The 21,259-nt window shown below is 31.5% G+C and overlaps 2 protein-coding genes across 2 annotated transcripts; one reads left to right on the top strand and one right to left on the bottom strand.

The window, feature by feature from the left end:
* Window positions 1-1,631: 1,631 nt before the first annotated feature.
* LOC134696710 (zinc finger matrin-type protein 2-like) lies at window positions 1,632-10,225 on the bottom strand. Its single transcript, XM_063558631.1, has 6 exons — window positions 10,066-10,225; window positions 6,576-6,731; window positions 5,702-5,772; window positions 4,202-4,275; window positions 3,385-3,530; window positions 1,632-1,956 (listed from the first exon to the last, which is right to left on the bottom strand). The coding sequence occupies exons 1-6, from the start codon at window positions 10,072-10,074 to the stop codon at window positions 1,819-1,821; spliced, it is 594 nt and encodes a 197-aa protein (XP_063414701.1). The 5' UTR covers window positions 10,075-10,225; the 3' UTR covers window positions 1,632-1,818.
* An 8-nt stretch (window positions 10,226-10,233) lies between these two features.
* Window positions 10,234-20,887, top strand: LOC134696709 (protein FAM114A2-like). The gene is made up of 13 exons (XM_063558629.1): window positions 10,234-10,365; window positions 11,633-12,270; window positions 12,466-12,550; window positions 13,143-13,334; window positions 14,018-14,184; window positions 14,604-14,850; window positions 15,395-15,553; window positions 16,096-16,187; window positions 16,600-16,674; window positions 17,210-17,349; window positions 17,746-17,818; window positions 18,338-18,394; window positions 20,394-20,887. The coding sequence occupies exons 2-13, from the start codon at window positions 11,638-11,640 to the stop codon at window positions 20,490-20,492; spliced, it is 2,019 nt and encodes a 672-aa protein (XP_063414699.1). The 5' UTR covers window positions 10,234-10,365; window positions 11,633-11,637; the 3' UTR covers window positions 20,493-20,887.
* The last annotated feature ends 372 nt before the right edge of the window (window positions 20,888-21,259 follow it).

Raw genomic sequence — 21,259 nt, forward strand, 5'->3', positions numbered from 1 at the left:
CCCAAGAATTTAATTTTTGTTAAAATCAAACTTAGTTTCATTTTGGACCCTTTGCACTTTAATTTAGACCAATTTTAAAACTGGACCAAAAATGAAGAATCTACATACACAGTTAGATTTGGCAACCCCAATTATTCAATTTTTGATGAAATCAAACAATGTTTAATTTTGGACCTCGATTTGGGCCAACTTGAAAACTGGGCCAATAATTGAAAAATCTAAGTACATTTTTAGATTCAGCATGACAAAGAACCCCAAGATTTCAATTTTTGTTAAAATCAAACTAAGTTTAATTTTGGACCCTTTGGACCTTAATGTAGACCAATTTGAAAACAGAACCAAAAATTAAGAATCTACATACACAGTTAGATTCGGCATATTAAAGAACCCCAATAATTCAATTTTGATGAAATCAAACAAAGTTTAATTTTGGACCCTTTGGGCCCCTTTTTCCTTAACTGTTGGGACCAAAACTCCCAAAATCAATACCAACCTTCCTTTTATAGTCATAAACCTTGTGTTTAAATTTCATAGATTTCTATTTACTTATACTAACACTATGGTGCGAAAACCAAGAAAAATGCTTATTTGGGTCCCTTTTTGGCCCCTAATTCCTAAACTGTTGGGACCGAAACTCCAAAAATCAATACCAACCTTCCTTTTGTGGTCATAAACATTGTGTTTAAATTTCATTGATTTCTATTTACTTTAACTAAAGTTATTGTGCGAAAACCAAGAATAATGCTTATTTGGGCCCTTTTTGGCCCCTTATTCCTAAACTATTGAAACCAAAACTCCCAAAATCAATCCCAACCTTTCTTTTGTGGTCATAAACCTTGTGTCAAAATTTCATAGATTTCTATTAACTTAAACCAAAGTTATAGTGCGAAAACCAAGAAAATGCTTATTTGGGCCCTTTTTGGCCCCTAATTCCTAAAATGTTGGGACCAAAACTCCCAAAATCAATACCAGCCTTCCTTTTATGGTCATAAACCTTGTGTTAAAATTTCATAGATTTCTATTCACTTTTACTAAAGTTAGAGTGCGAAAACTAAAAGTATTCGGACGACGACGACGACGACGCAGACGACGACGCCAACGTGATAGCAATATACGAAGTAAATTTTTTCAAAATTTGCGGTCGTATAAAAATCAGACAACAACCTCCATGGGTAGTGAAAAATCTGACCAAAATGTATTCCATTGATGACAGAATAAAAACCCAGTAAAATAAAAAGGTTACAGTTAAAAAAAATACAGTACAAGGACTCGGGCTAAAATTTATTAAGGAGTATGTACAACTATCAAGTTCAATAAAAAAAAATTGTAGCAAACAATAATCCTAAATTTTGATGGATAAATACAGTTAAAATAATACCGGTATTCCCCTTGGCTTATACTTACAGAATATATGAAAAATGTTGATTTAGATAATGATCATTATAAAATCAATTGTTAATATCATTTATCAGTAATTTCAACATTAATAAACACAAATGCTATGTGAAGATAAAGATGCCTTTTAACAAAGTATATGTATGTGGTAGTTTCAAATATTGATAAGATGTATGGAGTTAAGCAGCATTGTTTTTAAACTCCGATGTATGACTGTTCGTTTTGTCTTCTATTCATATAACAAAATTTTCAATTCTCTCTGATCCCCAATTCAATTTTATAATATATGAACAAGCTTGCATCTAATTTGCTTCACATAACTCTTTTAGACTCATTCATCAACAAATATACACACAAAAACATGTATATAATAGCAGTCTCTCTATTCTTGCACTCTTTTCAGATTTGTACAAACAGATTGTATCATTTTGACGACCCCCCAAACCCTGAGAATCCCATGACAGCAGCCATGTCAGGATCAATGTTTAAGTTCAATTCTCCTTCTGCTTTTCTTTTTCTGTCTGCCTTCTTTTCTTTTTTGTATGATTTCTGTCTTTCTTCCTAAAACAATAGAAAATAGATTTAAAACTTAATATTTTTATTCTTTTCACTTGTGTAATTAAAATTTACAAACAGTAGATTCTCTTTAAATCAGAGCTTCAACAGAAAAAAGAGCATCTGGGATCTTTTTAACACCACTTGTTCAGATGACGTCACTATCCCAAATTTACTATTTATCAAATGCTTAAGGGGGTTCGCGGGTCTAAATCATTTATATACGATTTCTCTAAATTTTTCTATAAATGAACTTTATCTTATAGTTAACAGAAAAATAAAATAAAAAAGTGGGGTCACCGTTCATTTGCGCTCACAATCTGCCTTCGAAAGAAGCATACATTTTTGTAAAAGTGTTTTTTTTTATTTGTTGAAGTAATAGGAGAAATAAAGTTAATATCGAAATAAGAAAAGAAATTTATTACAGAAATTGTTCAAATTTAAAAAAAAATAATTTAGTAAAAGTACAGCTTACTAAAAAATATAGGTCACCAATGAGTTGAAAAAGATATTTCAATTTTCAAGCCAAAAAATGGCATTTTTCCACCAAAGGGAGATAATTTGGAACTTTTTCAATGATGTATACATTAAAAAAGTCATCTGGGGCCAATACAAATTGATTGCTTTGAATGATTTTTGTACCATATGATAAAGTAACAACTACAAAAGGTAACAAATAAAATTTGTAAGGAAAACAAATGTTTAAATTTTTTTCTGAAATTTTTATACCCTGGAGCCTCCGTAAATATGTTTGGAACCTTTTATAAAAAAAAATTTTTTTTTAAAGTGCCCTGCCCTCAGCATTGTTAGCAAATGTATTATACATTTTTTTAACCCTTTCCTCCATAATGACGCCTTTTGACGCCACCCCCTTTACTCCATAATGATGCCTTTTGACGCCTGCATAGTCCCTCACTTGAAACGTCTAACCTACGAAAAAACTTCATCAGACTTAATAAAAGTTGTATTTAATAGCAAGAGGATATTTATGAGAATCTATGACTGGAATTTCCTTGATGAAATATTTGTTTTGGCAATGCATTAATAATTAAAACCTGATGAATTTTTTTTTATTGAAAAAATCCTATGCAAATCAAGTATTTTAATAAAAAGTATCCATGGAGGAAAGGGTTAAAGCACATCAAATTTAGAACATACATATCTAGGAATTTATACATAAGGTTAATTATACAAGGAAAATATATGGCAACACTGTGCACATGGCTTTTTAGTGTTGCTTAATGGTGAAACTTAATTTGTTGTATAACTTGTATCTGAAAAGTTAGTCAACTAGAACAATGCATGCTGATGACCAAAAAGTTCAATCTTGAAAAACTGAAAAGTCAGTCAACTGGAAAGAAACACAATTTTAAACTGTCATCTCTCTGAAGGTGGTTAAATCTTTAATACATGATGATGTGTTAGTTAAAGTACCTCTTCTTGTAATTCTTTAATTCTCTCCTCAAAATCATATTCTTTTTTCTTTTCTTCTTTTTTCTTCATATTACTTTCAAATCTTTTCTTCACTTGATCTAATGTTGACCTTTCTATTTTCATTGACATTCCCAAATTTCTTTGATCTTAAATACAAAAAAAACCAACAAAAACATCAGCGAGTACAAATTTCAGATATAAAATTATAAAAGGCAGCAAACGTATTGAATGTGTCACAACTCTGTATTGACATATGAAAACACTTACCCAAAAACAAAATGAAACTAAAAATTTTAATGCTCATCAAATTACAAATATGTATTGACTTGAATGTAGACATTGTCAAAATCAGGAAATCAAATATCAAGAAAAATGAACATCAAAGACCTAAATCCAAGAAAATTGATAAACACAAAATATGAATAAATCCACAGTACTGTGGATTCATTATTATTCGTTGGATATCAATTTTCGTGGGTACAGGTGAACCCCGAAATTAAATGTGCAATGAATGACAGATTTTATATAGGTGTGTATGCAGACTTTGGCAAAACCACGAAATTAATTATTCGTGAACATGTCATTTTTCCTTCATCCACGAAAATTGGTACCCAGGAAAATAAATGAATCCACAGTATTCAAAATCTGAGGATAAAAAAAATAATTTGGTAAACCTTGCAATGAATTCTATTTATTTGCAGAAAAATGTCTAACATTTTGAAAATGCTTAAAATACTAGCTGTTTATCTTATTCACAACTGGCTTCTGAATACTTTTTGTATGAGAGCAAAGGAGAAAAAATTATATACAAACTTACGTTTCTTTCCATTAATGTGATCAAGGAAATTAATAGAGTCTTTGACAACACAATCACATACATTACAATAATACCTGAAATAACAAAAAATATTACAGTAAATCTAAGGTAATGCAGCATCAGGAACTTAACAATGTGAGAGGAATCTATTTTAATGAATAAAGAATCATCCAAATATTAAAAAAATAATAACTTTCCATCTCTGTTTTATTCTATGATGTTATTTTGATTTATGTTTATGACATTACATAGAGATTGATTTTGGCTTCCTGTGTACAGATGGGATAGACAATGTGAGAGGAATCTATTCTAATGAATAAAGAATCATCCAATTATTAAAAAAATAATAACTTTCCATCTCTGTTTTATTCTATGATGTTATTTTGATTTATGTTTATGACATTACATAGAGATTGATTTTGGCTTCCTGTGTACAGATGGGATAGACAATGTGAGAGGAATCTATTCTAATGAATAAAGAATCATCCAATTATTAAAAAAATAATAACTTTCCATCTCTGTTTTATTCTTTGATGTTATTTTGATTTTTATGTTTATTACATTACATAGAGATTGATTTTGGCTTCCTCTGTACAAAACTGTGTTAAGACTTGTGTTATGGTGAACGAGAATAAAATCGTATTAACAAGTTATTTATTGATGTTAAGGATACACATTTTGACCTATATCATTAATATTATGTAAGTGATTTAGTATCATGTATCATGTTGTAATTTATTTTTTCGAACATACAATTTCTCTAATTTCAATATATTTTGGTTGGTGCCTGTTAAAACGTTTAAAACCCGCTGCATTTGTTTGCACATGTCCAAAGTAAGGAAACTGTTGTTCAGGGTTTGTGGATTGTTAATGTGGTTCATAAGTGTTTCTCGTTTCTGTTTTTTTTTAAAGATAATTTAGAGTCTTTACACTGTTGTTTTTCCCTGTTTAACTTGTTTTACACTAGTCAATTCTGTGGTCCTTTATAGCTTGTTGTTTTCAGTGTGAGCCAAAGCTCCATGCTGAAGGCTGTACTTTGACCCACAATGGTTTACTTTTTAAACTTTTGACTTAAATGCAGAGTTAATTCATTGGTTCTCATACCACATCTACTTATTTCTACTTGAATATAAATGTAATTGATATCATTTCAACTGATAATGTAGTTCTCAATAAGGTAGATGTCATGAGTTCATGTTCCAAACAATAAATTGATTGGTTGATTGTTGGCATTGTACTCAGTATGTAAATACAGACAGTTTTTATTGGTCGAGGAGGCTGAAGTTTGCAGAGAAAATCCACCAATCTTTAGCAGGAAAATGGCAATCCCATGGGAGTAGAACAAACCTGCCCTGGGTGGTTTTGGAACTCACTACTTCAGTGTTGACAAGATAGTGATTTATGTTGATGAACTAATTTAACCAAAGGCCCCTCCTTACATAATTAAACATCTACTCTAAAATCTTAGACTAATAATAGATAAATAAAATGTTATCTTACCCTCCTTGTCCTGACTGAGGTGTTTGCTTTGTGATAACCTGAGATTTTCCTAATTTAGAATCTAGATCAACCTAAAACAAGAACAACAGACACAGTAATTAGAACAGCTATAAAAATTAACCAAATTATATCTTGAATTACAGGAAACAAATGTAATATGCATGCACTGTTACCATGGTATATATGTACGTTTTGATCTTAAATTAATGTCAAGTTGAACAGGGTATTTGTTTGTCATGTTTCAAACACTGCCGGATTCTTAGGCAGAGTGGCTTGGCACTTAATAAAGATGCTGCTTAAATATTTAAATAAATTAATCAGTTTTATTTAGCTGCCTATTTTAACTGACAAAAAAAGACTGGTGTTTATAAATGTGGTTTTATAAACCATTATCTCAGGGAATTTTACTCAAACTTCCTCTTCAGTATCTGCTCTTTCTTTCACAACTGCATAGTAATGTCTTGTCTTGGCTTAAAACTGTATACTGTGGATTCATTTATTTTTGTGGGTACCAATTTTTGTGGTTTGAGGAAAACTTACATATTCGTGGATATTTAATTTCCTGGTTTTGGCAAAGTCTACACTCATTCCTTTACAAAATTTGTATTTCGTTGAACATTTGAATTCGTGGTTCACCAGTACCAACGAAAGCCACGAAAATTGGTATCCCACGAATAATAATGAATCCACAGTATATATATTAATTTTCGATCAAATGTAACCTTGTTTAACATACTTTATATTCTCTAGGTTTTAATCAAATGTAACCTTGTTTAACATACTTTATATTCTCTAGGTTTTAATCAAATGTAACCTTGTTTAACATACTTTATATTCTCTAGGTTTTAATCAAATGTAACCTTGTTTAACATACTTTATATTCTCTAGGTTTTAATAGTTCTCTTTTGATAGGTGGCTCTTTTAACTCTTTTTCAAGGAGTTTCCTTTCCTCTTCTTCCAATCGAACTTTAGCAATTTTTTCATACTCATCCTTGTCCCACTTTCGTCTGTGATCTCCAGGTGTTGGTTTCTAAAAAAAAAAAACGTACAACATTTAAGTAATGATCTTTAATCTCATGTGGATATAAATTTACTAATTCATATAAAAGATGTGAATAATATAATAAAAATGTATATCATATCATATTCAAGGCTCAGATATATTATCACTTGATGGGGTTTGTATAATTAATTCTCTATAAATTAATGAATTTACATCACTACATGAAGTTAAATTGAAGAACTCTGGAAAATTAATACAAAGATTTAGTCATAAAAATAGTCATAAGAGCAAAGGTAATTGTTTCCCTAAAAAACAGAACAACAAGGAAATATCCTTCACATTTAAAGCAAAATTATATCTATAAACCTTTGAAAAACACATGTGAAAAAGTAAACAAAGCTAACTCAATCTTTGCGGCAATAAGAAGAAAATTCAAAAATTTGAATGCAAAGATCTTCATATCACTATAATATATATATAAATAAAACATTAGTGAGAACACACTTAAACTATGCCAGTTCAGTATGGGCTCCTTTCAAAAACAAATTTATTGACAATATCAAAAATGTACAAAAAAGGCTGACACACCAGATACCTGGACTCAACAAATTAAGTTCATTGGAAAGATTAACATATCAAAGGGTCTGAGGGGACATAATTGTGACCTATAAGATACTTACAACAATGTATCAGAAAATATGATCCAGAAATTATTTCATTTCTCAAACTAATTTCAAACATCGAAAATAGGAATAGCACAAGAGTTAATTGTAACAAAAACATTCACCAACGATTTAAAACAAGTCTTAGGAAAAGTAGCTTTGCAGTATGAATCACCAATTTATGGAATAAATTATCAGATAAAGTACCAAAAGCTCCATCTATAAATGTGTTTAAAATAACAGGGAATACGAAGACACCTATTATTCTGATTATCCAGCTGAAATAACCAGAAGCAGCAACAGAAATAAAGATAATAAATAGAGAATAATACATGGCAAAATCCGTATCATATGTCGTATCATCCCGAGACATCAATATCAGCCCGAGGGCCTTTAAGCCCGAGGGATGATATTGGTCGAGGGTGATACGGCATGTGATACGGATTTTGCCATGTATTATACGCTTTATCATATATTTCAACAGAAGAGTATTATAGTATATGAACTGTTTTCTGATCCATAGCACTGGGTTACCTTCAGTTCTGCTTTTGTCTTGTTTCAAAGCTTTAAAATAACTGCTCAATTATTTAAAGGAAGCACCTAGGTTACCTTACAATCTGTTGTTTTGAAAATATTTTGTTTATTATTGTATATATTTAAGTGTTTTGTATTTTTTATAGTTGCATTGAGTGTGTCAAAAAATATGTTGTAAAAACTTGATGTTCGTGACGTCACATACAATATGAAAACTTGATGTACTTGATGTTACATACCAAACAATGACGTCATTCCAAAAAAATACCTATTTTTAGAAAAAAAAATCTTAAGCAAAAAAAACCCTAAAAAACTGACTTAAGTTAAAAAAAAAAAAAAAAAAAAAAGGTATGCGATACGGGTTTTACCATGCGATACGGGGTATGCGATACGGGTTTAGCCATGCGATAAGGGGTATGCGATACAGGGTAGGTGATACAGACTGGAAAAAAGAACCTTTATAAGATTACAAAACAGCTGTATTTAGTATGGGGACGAAGTCCCTAATTACGGTAGAAAAATCAATGAAAAAAAAAAAAAAATCTGGGAAAATTTCCCGAATTTTTCATTGTACTAATGAACTCAAAATCGTTAACGTTTTTTTTCAGATCTAGTTCCTGTTCCGGTTTTCCCGCAATTGCGCAGAAATCTGTCTTGTTTGCATGAGACTTTGATTTTTTTTTTTATATTTAGTCTAGTAAAACATAAGATTGGATCTCAATACAAATTAAATTTTAATAATTGTTTGATATGAAAAAAAAACGTTACGTTACCTGATGAAAGCGTTTCTTTTGTTTACATCGAATATGACGTCATAACTTAAAGAACGTCACAGCTAATTCCCTAACAACAGAACCAAAATCGGGAACGTTACGTACGGTATTTCGGTTTCTTTTATCAACATGATTGAATTAAGAAAATAAAACATACAGACTTCGTCCCCATTCACAGGTTATGCCTGCCTCATATTTCTAAATATATAATAACTCAAAATATTAGTCTGGTGAAGAGGAACCATGAGGATTATCTACCGGAAAATATCATTAAGTATCATTAAGTAAGTATGATCTGACTATATACAGCAATCTTGAGTTGTTTTTCATGAACGAGTTATATCAGTTTACCCTGGATCAATTGGCATGAACCATGTCATTAAACATTAATAAACAATTGTTATAATATAAGAATTGTGACAAAGTGCAAGAATAGACAACTTTTGAGTTCGATGCATTCCCGTCAAAAACTCTGGTTTGTAGTGAACATCATTCCTGCTTTTAGGGGCATAGTCACTCCTGTTCCAATGTTGAGCAAGTGGTTGGAAAACTATAATGCTATAATGCACGAAATATTTGGCAAATTAAATTCTCATAATTAACAATCAGCTCTGCTGTCATTAGTGAATTGTGATTAATGTTGGTCTCATTTGGGTCTAAGCATGACCCGGGGGTCGATATTTTATAAGCACGATTTGTCAAAGTCAAATTATAGTGCCATGAAAACAGGAAATGAAGTCTAGCGTGACACGGGAGAAATGCTTACTTACATAGTGTAAGCAGGATATGGTAATCTGACAAAACAGTAAGCAGGATCTGGGAGTAAATCCACCAATGAGACCCCCATTTAGTACTTAAAAAACAAAATTATTTCTCATTTTATCCTGCACAATGACGCTAGATGAACTTTAATAGGCGTGCAGGGATACAGGCGATCCCCTCTACTTGGTAAAAGACTTCATAATGGCGCATAATTTATAAGTTTTTTAGGGTGTAGGATGAACTTGAAATTGTAGTCCGAGATTACTCTGACGTCCAACGGCACACAAGCTGGGGCTGTGGGCTGTTGGACGTCAGAGTAATCTCGGACTATCAAACTTGGTACTGTCTATCATCGAGATTCCAATTTTGAATAAACTGCTAAGTTTAATTGGTCATTCAGGTTGAATATGTGTCATGGGAAATTGTGACGTGTAAATCTATGCTTTGAAACATCACATGATCTAGGCAAAAGAACCAGTTGGAGGACCATGAATATGGTTCCTCACTTTGAAAATGAAGAGAAAAAAAGGGGGGTATTCTGTCTTTACGATTTACAAAGAAGACGGACAGATAATCCACTGAAAAGGAAAAGAGCTGGAATTATTCTTAATATTTCGTATTCTTGTTAACCTCTGCCATTGTTCTTTAAAGTATCCTCAATAATATTAATTTATAAATTTGTAAACAATCTGAACAGCATTCGCTCTCTGGTTTCTTCCTATTGTCTATGGAAAACTCCGAAAACCCAAATGCATGCACTTCCATCTAAGTTCCTCATGCGTTTGAAAATGATAGTTAGCTCCTATTTATTTCAAGTTGTTTAATGACCCGAAAGCTTAAAAAAATGCAAAACAAATCGACGTGGCTGGAGTGACGAAATTTATTATAGTTCGATTTTCCATTTGCAGACGTTTGACAAGCAGAATTTTGGTAAGTTTTACATGATATTGGCTGTTTCTCACTAAGAGGGAGAAGTGTTTGATTGTTGATAAACAATCATATACTTGGAAAAATGCCAATTTGCAGCTTTGCCATGCCATCATTTGCATGAATTTGATAATTTAGTAATTTAATCTACTTTTTCACTTTTTCTCTCTCAGTAGATCATATTTTACTTTTTAATGTTTGTACTTGAAATAGACAGTCCTGAGTAAAACCTTTGTATTGACTATTGTCACATACAAAATGTATCCTCATCTCATGGGTTTTCTTTCTATTTAATTACCCTCTTACTATCTATCTATCTATCTTCCCGTCAAGGAGTGGACTCATATTTGAGTGTATATACTCCAGCGTGAGTGAACAGCTAAAAACCTTCAAGTATGTACAATTAAAAGAGATCTGTATGTACAGTTAAAAACGGTGCTGTAATTTAGATGTGGAGTAGTGTCGACACGCTGACATCTTGGATGAATATTTAAAGCAGTCCAGTCTGGTCCTTATCTGTCTGATGTTATTTGATATGGAACCACGGGTTCTGGTATCATGATGGCAGAGCAGGTGGTGAACAGGAACTTCTACAATATGGTTTATTATCTTGTAGAACATGATGACTCTGCTCCTGGCTCTCCTATGTTCCAGTGGTTCCCAACCTAGTTGCTGTGTCATTTTAGTCACACAGCCTGGTTCCCTTGAGAAAAAGTCCCCCATTACGAATCTAGCAGCCTGGCGTTGTACGTTTTCCAGTTGTTGAATTTGCTACTGTCTGTAGTATTTCAAGGTTGCATTTCACATACCAGAAAAAACGGCAGCTCAACTTCTGTGACGTAATATGTACATGCTCAGCAATGACTTCATTTGATATATGACGGAAAGACTGAAAAAACTTAAGCTGCCAACATTGTTGTATAGCAGGGCCCGAGGGGACATGATTGAGACAAACAAGATACTTAACGGTAAACACGATCCAGAAACAAGTTCATTCCTCAAATTAATTTCAAACACCGAATATAGGCATAGCACAAGAGTAAATAGTAATAAAATCATCCCCCTACGATTTAAACCAAGTCTGAGGAAAAGCAGTTTCTCTGTAAGAATTGCCAAATTATGGAACACTTCCGGTGGGTAGAAAACAGTAAAAAAGTTGGCATGTGACAAATGTGTGTACATGAATATTTAATTGTCATAAGATGAACTAATAAAAAAATGTAATTCCTTAGTTTAAACTGTTCATTTATCCTAATTTCTTCTTTTGTAGATAAAATGTCAGATTCAGATGATGATGCTGCTTTTGCAAGTGCTGACGAAGGAGAAGAAACAAAGCAAAGTTCACCAAAGGGAGATGAATCTACTAAGCCTGATACTGATAAAGCAACAAAGTCTGTAGGAAAGGGAGATAACCAGAAACAAGCTCCAAAAAGTAACCCTAAAAGTGAAAAGGAGGCTACTGACAAAACAAAAAATCCTGAAGTATCACAACAGAAAGGAGCAACTGGGAAAGGAAAGAAAAAGGGAAAGCAGGCAAAGAAAAATAATAAGAGTACTGAAAAACATGAAACAAAAGAAACTGAAAGTAAAAAGCCTGAGAGTGAAGTAGCAGTAAAAGAGGAAGAAAAGCCAGAAAGCAAAAAAACTGACATAGATAACCAGGAAGAGAAAACACCAGATACAACGCCAGTTGAAGAAAAGAAAGAACCGGAAAATAATAAAGAGCTGTCAACAGACAGCACAAATGTTTCTGAAAAAACAGAAAGCATTGTTAAGTCACCTTCTGGGCAGAACATACAGAGGGAAGGATCTGGAGAAGGTTCAGAAAAGCCGGACATTAAATCTGTTCTGGATCAACTAGCAGATGATGATGATGATGAAAAAGAAGAGGAAGAAGAAGATCAAAAGGTATTTCAAAATTCAATTCAAGAAAAATGTATATGATTCTTTCAATTTACAACACTGTTTAGTCTTGTATGGAGATGTACCAAACTGAAACCTTACGATATCATTTTCATTACATTTCAATACATACATGTACATTCACATCATTATATATATGTAAGTTAAGGCAGACATTCACTGTATTTTATTTTATTACAGTCTAGTAGTTGGAATATTGGAGGATGGGGTTCTAGTATCATGAATGTAGCACAGACATCAGTCTCAACATTTACAAATCAAGTTGGTTAGTATCATAGATTAATTAGTCAATTTGGTACAGATACATTGTACAACAAAATATATTTCAAAGAATCTACAGGGAGATAACTCACTTAGTTACTTAATTACTCCAGAAAAGTTTTCACAATGTCAATGTTCAGATCTATCGGACAAAAATACTTTTAGACAGTTTTTGTCATAAGTGTTTTCTACCTGTACTCATCCACCAATCATGAAAAAAAAGTGAGTGTGGAGATTTAATTTTGATTAAATTGATTTAGCGAGAGCTTATCATGTGTAAATGATGTGGAATCTTTTCAATCATTGTAGACTTGAACTGTCAGGTTTTTTTTCGGTCACATTTACCACAGATTTCTTTTTCGGATAATCATGATAATGTTAAAATATGATTTGAACATATATATACTGGTAAATATATATCATAGCTAAAAATGAAAAGATGTGCAGGTCATAGATCTCTTTGTCATATCTTAAAAATGTAGTCTCTAAGAATCTCTTTATAAGTCAATTCAACAGCATTTTTGTTCAAAGTTTCCTATCTTACTTTTCCATTTGTTTTGAACATTGTACACTGATTATGTTTTATGTCATTCTAGGAGAAGGATTCAGTACAATAATGGATACAATGGAGAATACATTGGGTGCTATACCACCTGAACAACTGGCTTACATGAAAACTGATAAAAAAGAAGACGAAGCCTTGGACTCTCATGATGTGGCTCATACCATGAAGCCTGCTGAATCAGCTTCAAAGGAAATTACAGAGCAGCCAAAACATGTAGAACCAGGTATGGCAACTGTTATAGAATTAATATATGAATATTCATATTTATACCTGTTGATAATTATAACAATGTTTAGAAGTTGGAGCATATACTGTAAATTCAGAAATTATTGCGTGCATTTATTATTGTGATTTTGTCATTTTACACTTGAATGCGATTTTAATTTTTGCGATTTTGAGAAAAAGTCATGCTTAATTCAGTTAAAATATTACAAAATGCGAGTTTTAATTATTGCGTTTACAACTCAGTCGCATTATTCGCAATAATAAAAACCTCGCAATAATTTCTGAATTTACAGGATAGGAATCTTTTTGTTTTTTCATCACATATATTGTGTAAGTCTGATTTTACACAGAGGCAATATATCCTGAGGGATTTTAATACTGAGAGGTAAAAGATTTCATAAAGCAAAATATTTTGATATATTTTGATATCAAAGGTCCTGAATTTGAGGACATCACTACAAAACATAAGAAAAGCTTGGCTAACCGTCCCCTCAACACATTTCCTGACATTTCACATGTACAATGCATTATTTAGTTTGTTTTCTCAAATCAAAAAATTGGAATCATATATATATGACAAAAAATATCTATTATCAAGTTTGTTATATTATATAAGAAGAGTCATTTTGTAAAAGTAAAAAGAAAATGTCAATAAAGATATTTAACCTATATTTTAATTAGGTGAAGAAAAGAAAGCAGAAGAAGGAAGTGATGACAAAAAGACAGAGAAAGCTGAAGAGGCTAAAAAGGATACAGCTTCAGGAGGGGGAGGAGGATGGTTCTCTTCATGGGGAATGTCAAGTCTGAAGGATGCTGTGGCCAAGACCTCTAATATTGTACAGAGTACAGTAAGCTGATTTATAAAATATTATTTGTACATGAATATCGATAAATGTAAAATATTAAATTGAAGTTTCTTTCTGGATACAAAAAATAATTGATTGTTGTGGTTCAGCCCGGTTTCAGCACTGTTTGCTATATTCTGGCAATCATATTTTATTGGTGAGGAAGTCTGAGTACCGGGAGAGAGAGCCACCAACCTTCAGCATGAAAACTTTTCCTTCTTGAAAAATGATCTAAAATATATAGAAATATTTTGCTCAAATGAGGTTGTTACAAGAACTAGTGTGATAATATTAAAACAGTGAGATACAACACATCAATGGCTTTAATGTTTTAGAAAATTATATATTTTTATTTCTCGATTTTTTTTAAAGAGAGCACATACTTTGATTATCCTTCATCAAAATACCCTATTATTTTTCAGAGTAAAAATCTAGTGACAGGAAGCATGGATGTTTTAGAAACAGTTGGCAAGAAGGCATTTGATTTTATTGAGGATCATGACCCAGGAATACACAGATCTAAAGTATTACTTGAAAGGGGAGATAAACCAAACCTGTCTTCTGTTTTAAAAGAAGCAAAAGAGGAGTCAGAATATAAACAGGAAATGGAGAAAGAGTCAGAGGAGGCTAGAAAGTCTCATTTTGGGTATTTGTTTGATGAATTTCAAGGTAATTTGATGTAATCCTTTCCCCAAATGGGGTCTTTTGGTTTGATACTTAAATATTTTTGTATAAAATAAATCATGTTTATAATGATAATGCTTCTTGGAAAAAATTACTAAATCAAGGAAATATAAGATCAATCAAAAGTATATACTTTTCATATCGTATACAAATTGTAGAAATTTGAAACAGATTTCTGAAAGATAAAACTTCAAGGTATTATTTAGAGGTATAACAAGGCATCATTATGTTGTAAGAGGGAAACATGTGGTATAAAAGGGGAGGGGGGATTATTAGGACTATGCAATATTGTGTTTTAAAAGAAGGTACAGACATTTTGCTGTATGATACAATCCTGGAACTCAATCATTTTATCCCTGTTAGCAACTTTATGAAAAATTACTTTTGTGCAGTCATCACATATTTTTTACATTGTTTGTTAGTATGTTAAAATTTTGTAATATATAACACATACATTTTCATTGTACGGTAATAAACAATGTAAGAAGGAAAATTTTGATTTAATTTTTGAATTTTTCTTTCTTTATAGGAATTTCTCACTTAGAAGCTCTAGAAATATTATCCAACCAGTGTGAGAAAAAAGTCCAGATATTGTTAACATCACTGCCTGCAGAAACACTGTCCTCCATCAAATCACAACTCATTCAAATAAAACAGATCTTTGAACACGAAAACGATGATGACGAAGGTAATATTAGTGTTGTTAATTTACATCTTTCTATGTAATAAGAAATGCTATTGAGAAGAAATGGTTTTAAATTATGGAACTGTTTTTAAGATAATCAGCAAAATATTTGAAATGCAACATATTCAATCATAAATACATAGTACATGTTTTTATAGTTAACATACGAACAATAGAAATATTGACATAGTACAGATCATGGAAATAAAAAATTTAACCAGTTATCAAACATACAGGCAGGTGGAAATATACAAGAAATATAACAAGCACCTTTTATCTGTTTGTTTTTAATGTTGTGTTTTTTATACTTCTATTTTTCTTTTGATTATTTTTAATATTTGCCTGGCATTGTCAGTTTGTTTTTGACGTATGAGTTTGACTATCCCTTATATCTTTTACAGGGAAGATGTACATTTTGTAGTTTTAAAGTTTTACTGGTCACAGCTTACTAAACATTTTGACCAAATGAAATAAACTGGTGTTTCAAAAATAAGATCTTTTAAGTAAGAAGAAACATACACATGATAATTGTTATTTTATTTTAGATGACGAAGAGCAGGAACATGAATTTATCAAAGTGATGACAGAATTACTGACTGATCTCCATCTGGGGACAACACCTAATAAAATTAATAAGGTAACAATTAGATATTTTGTATCTAGTGTGCATGTATGTTGAGGGCTATTCCATTAAAATGTATGTAGGAGGGTAGGAAGGGAAGTTTAATTATTGAACGTGGTTCATGGGTCTTTTTTCATAGTAGTAGAGTACATTTTTCTGCTTTATTTGTTGGTTTTGAATTTTGAATTTTAATATTGCAATTTTGGAATGAAAATTCAAAATTATTTAATATGACAACCATTCAGCACATTGTAATTTAATACAATTGAGTATTGGAATTGAATAAGTATACTAATCAAAGGTGGAAAAGACATTTAAGTTCAACTCAATTACAGAATTTCAAAGTCGAAATCTATTTGGAGCAGTGAGTATAATTATAAATTGTAACATAATTTGACTATCATATATATTTTAATCTTGTTTTCAGGTTCAAGAAAATATAAGAAAAGAAATTACAGATTTTTATGAAAAACAGGAGAAAGGTGAAAAAGTAGAACCAAAAGTAAGATTTTAAAAGTTATCAAATAATAAATATCAAATCAAATTTGAAATGGTTTAAAGCCAAAGTATTTTTTCATGTTGATTTCCCTATTAAAAAGTTGACAAAAAGCAAAACAATGTGTAGATGGTTCAGAATTGTGAGCATTTATGTCAATAGAAAAACAGTACTCTTACAAAAGTTATATTTAGATAGTTAGATACATCTTTCATTTTTCCTCTGGACCTCAATCAACCAACAATCAATCATATCTGTCATTTTGAGTTGAGTCAAGTAAATTCAGTGATCCTTGGATGAATAGTTTATGAAATGTTTTTCATTTAGAGGACAGGGTCACTTTTTAGTGTATTTTTTGTCTCATTGACTTCACATCTTTCTATGAGCTTTCTTAGTTATTATGTCTTGGCAAGGCAAACAATTTGTCTCAAATAGCCTATATTGATAGGTAGATGCTAATTGGCTTTGTAAATTTAATTTTATAACAACTGATATTGAAAAAAAAAGATATAAGGTTAATCTTATCTTTTTTTTTTTACAGTTAATGCACCAGAAAGCTATCCAATCATTAGCACAGCTAACATCAAAAGCCATGGAACAGTTCCATAAAGCAGGGGAACTCATTCTTATCCAGAAAGACTCAGATAAAAACTTCATAGAAAGAGCCAAATGTTTACTTAGGTAATATTGATTCTTAATGGTGAAATTTTTTGTCTCACTTTTCTCAAGTACAATGAAAAGAAAAATGTTTTATTTGACAAGAAGCTGGACAGCAATGATTTGTGATATGTGAGGATTTTGTCGAATTTCTCAAACAACAACTGTTTGCTTACTGATACTTTAAAGTTTTAAAAAATTAAGTTGAAATAAACTTTGAAATATTTTCACCACTCTTTTATCAAGTATAACTTAATAGTATGACTTAAAATTTGGTCAGCAGCTCAACAGTGATGTCTTATAAAGTTTGTTTAGACTCTCACCTCCTGTTTTTCTTATACTTCGAATTACAAGTGTTAATATTCTTAGCAGGACTACATGTGCATTCTTGTTTCATATATTTTTTTAATATTTTTTCAGTATCAACAAACTGCTGAGCACAGAAGTGTCTATCTTGTCTACAAAATTCTCACACTGCCTTAACAAACTAGGGGTAAGTGGTTTTACAACAGAAACAAGAATCTGTACATGATGCTGTGGATGGAGTTGTTTTCCTTGGTACCAATCTTTGTGGATTGAGGAAACATTGTATTTTTGTAGATATTTGATTTTATAGTTTTGCTAAAGTCTGCATACTAACCTAGAGAAAATTTATACATTCTACTTCATTGAAAATTTTAATTTGGTGAAAGCATTACCCTTGAACTACACAAATATTGATTTCCAACAAATTATAATAACTCCACAGTGGTCACTTTTTATTTACTATTTCAATTAAAATAATGTGATTACACCCTAATTAAATTGAAATTTTAAGTCTAAACATTAGCAAAGAAAATGAAAATTATTTCATGTACATGTCACTAATTATGGATTGAATTTAGAACCATAGAATAGATACAATGTATTTTTGGAGTTTCTTTATTCAATAACAAGGATTTTTAATACAATTTTATAAATGTTCAAGTTTATTAGATTTATATTCAATACATTGTATATTTATACATTACAGGAAGATATGGAAAATGATATTAGTATTAACCAAATGGTCACAAACGTTTATTTAGAGGTAATGTTATTTCATTGCAATCAATTAATTTGATACATTTATTTGCAAATAGGCATCATTTGTACTGAAGAATAGAAATATATACAAATAGAAATATCTTTTTCCACCAAGCAGATAGAGGTATACTTACGCCTCCACTCATCCAATGGTTAGATATGTAACAGCATTGCTTTCTGCAGTTCATGTAGTAGATACATATCCAGGGAGAAATGGTTGAGTTTACTGAAGGAAGCTTTTCTTTAGCTCAGTTGGTTTGAGTTCTGCCTTGTAACACAAAGGTTTCAGGTTTGAGACCCAATGAAGACAATGTGATTTTTTCACATAATTCACATTTTGCACCCAACTAAATCACCCACAGTGGTTAGATAGGATTTCTAGCCAGGAAATGTGTTGTGAGAGTCGTGATTGTTTGATGACTCCTCAGGTAGGTGAAGTGTCACAAGATAGGTGAAGTGTCACAAGATTGCTTTACTGAGAACATGTGGTAGATACTTGGACAGCAGTTAGCTGAGTCTGTTAGAACACTACCTTGCAACACAGAGGTACCATATTTGAGTCCAAGAGGAGCCATCATGCTTTCCAGTTCCAGAAATATACTTGCACCTATACTTATTCATTGCCACAATTTTCTTTCACAAGCACCATTTGTTATAACTACACATTTACCAAGCATCTCTTGAGTTTTTTCAAGTAATGTTTAAAGAAAAACTTTTAAAAACTTACCTGTATACAGTTAGATAATTTTCATATTTGGTTCTCGATGGTTCTTAGTTTTAGTTGTGAGTAAGTTGCAACCGTCAAATTGACATAATGTGTCTAACAAGTTTCAAGTACATGAAGAAGTAAATTTCCTTTTTACATTAGCTAGATATAGATTGTTTGTTCTGTCACAAGCAAACACTTATATTTTATAATAATTAAAATTGACAACAACACTTCAAAAGATCTGCAATTTTATTATCTATGTCTACATGTTTCGCCTGCAAGGCAGGCTTCATCAGGACAATTTTTATACAGAAATTGAGCCCCTGAAGTACTCAAAGTGGTGCATTGAATTTGACGTCGTCATGGTGAGAGAAACAATGAAAAGTGAAAGTAGCAATACAGAGTTATAAATAGATAAGATAAATATAGAAAATTAAAATTTGTATACAATGTAACTTGAGTTCGTTTTACTATTATATGATACATGAAATTGTTCTAAAGGCTTGGCATCTAATAGGACGAACTTCCCATGGTTACTACTTCCCGGCGCGTCGGCAACAATAGGAAGATTATGATCGCCGCTGTGGATAATAAAATTGTCAAAAACTGTTCCTTTGTTAATTATTTCGTGACTATATAATTTTTGGATCGTCTGCAGTAGTTGGTCTGTATAATGGCATTGTTGCCGACGCGCCGGGAAGTAGTAACCTCCAACTATGGCCAGGTTGGAAGAGAAGCCTTGCAAAGTGGTAGGAACCATGGGAAGTTCGTCCTATTAGATGCCAAGCCTTTAGAACAATTTCATGTATCATATAATAGTAAAACGAACTCAAGTTACATTGTATACAAATTTTAATTTTCTATATTTATCTTATCTATTTATAACTCTGTATTGCTACTTTCACTTTTCATTGTTTCTCTCACCATGACGACGTCAAATTCAATGCACCACTTTGAGTACTTCAGGGGCTCAATTTCTGTATAAAAATTGTCCTGATGAAGCCTGCCTTGCAGGCGAAACATGTAGACATAGATAATAAAATTGCAGATCTTTTGAAGTGTTGTTGTCAATTTTAATTATTATTTAAGGATTGCATTCATTTGCATGATTTGACAACCCGGCATACCAAGGTATCCACTTCAGGGACTCTACCAAAACGATTTCACAGGCGTTGGTTCACCTCGCGGAATTTAACTTATATTTTATGTTATATAAATTTTAGGGAAATATTTATTTGATAATCAACATCTAAAAAGTCACATGAATTTAAAAGATTGCTTTATATTCTTTCAGGCAACAAACAGCAGCACATATATCCATGATGGCTTCCAACTCTTGTTGCCTTGTTTACAACAGGCAGCTATTGAAAATACTCCAGGAATTGCAGAATGAAGGACAACACTTCCTTAAATCTAAAAATATCCAAGGGAAATTCCAGAAGCTTCAGCATTTTGGATTTGACTCATGTGCAATATGATTTAAAATCATGGAATCCCGCAGTTCAAGGAAAAGATCTCAGAATAAAAAAAATTGCTGTGTTGTAAAAAATATCTGTGATAATGACCAAAATAAGGCAATAAAATGACAATAGATAGGAGAAAATATAAATGAAGAAAACATTGTAGTAATTATTTATTTTCAGTAGAGCCCTACTATTATATTAGATATTATTCAATTAATAATACTGTCTCTATTATGTAAAGGCAATTCTGTTAAAGTTACATGCTGTAAAACATATTTTTATGATGGCAGGACTAGAAATTTGTTTAATTTTTGATATTTTCTACATTAATCATATCATGGAAGTATTATATTGACAGGAACTCCAACAAGCAGACTTCAAACATTTATAGTGCGATGCCGCAAAATCTTTAAGTATCTGTTAATTAACTCGACATGTCTTATGGATGCATGGGGTCCTATCAAATTTTTGGAACCTCGCGAAAGATCGTAATTATGGAACATACCGAAATAAACGGATGTGTACTTAATTGTCAAGGAAATGACATTAACTGACAGTGTGAATGACAAATATGTCAATATTTACGGGTTGTGCTGCTTAAAAACAAATAAAAAAGAAATGAAACGAAATTCTGGCAACTGTTTTCAACACATAGAAAAAAAATATAGAAAAAACCTGAGGAGTAAAAATACTCAGA

The sequence above is a fragment of the Mytilus trossulus genome, chromosome 14, assembly GCF_036588685.1.
Source record: "Mytilus trossulus isolate FHL-02 chromosome 14, PNRI_Mtr1.1.1.hap1, whole genome shotgun sequence".
Taxonomy (NCBI): Eukaryota; Metazoa; Mollusca; class Bivalvia; order Mytilida; family Mytilidae; genus Mytilus; species Mytilus trossulus.

Excerpts from the sequence above, each read along its gene's own strand:
- LOC134696710 (XM_063558631.1), bottom strand. Across the intron at positions 5,773-6,575 it reads TAAAACCTAGAGAATATAAA|GTTGATCTAGATTCTAAATT; the intron begins GTATGTTAAACA and ends TTCTTGTTTTAG. Across the intron at positions 1,957-3,384 it reads TTAAAGAATTACAAGAAGAG|GAAGAAAGACAGAAATCATA; the intron begins GTACTTTAACTA and ends CTATTGTTTTAG.
- LOC134696709 (XM_063558629.1), top strand. The coding sequence starts at position 11,638 with ATGTCAGATTCAGATGATGATGCTGCTTTTGCAAGTGCTGACGAAGGA. Across the intron at positions 12,551-13,142 it reads AACATTTACAAATCAAGTTG|GAGAAGGATTCAGTACAATA; the intron begins GTTAGTATCATA and ends ATGTCATTCTAG. Across the intron at positions 14,185-14,603 it reads CTAATATTGTACAGAGTACA|AGTAAAAATCTAGTGACAGG; the intron begins GTAAGCTGATTT and ends ATTATTTTTCAG.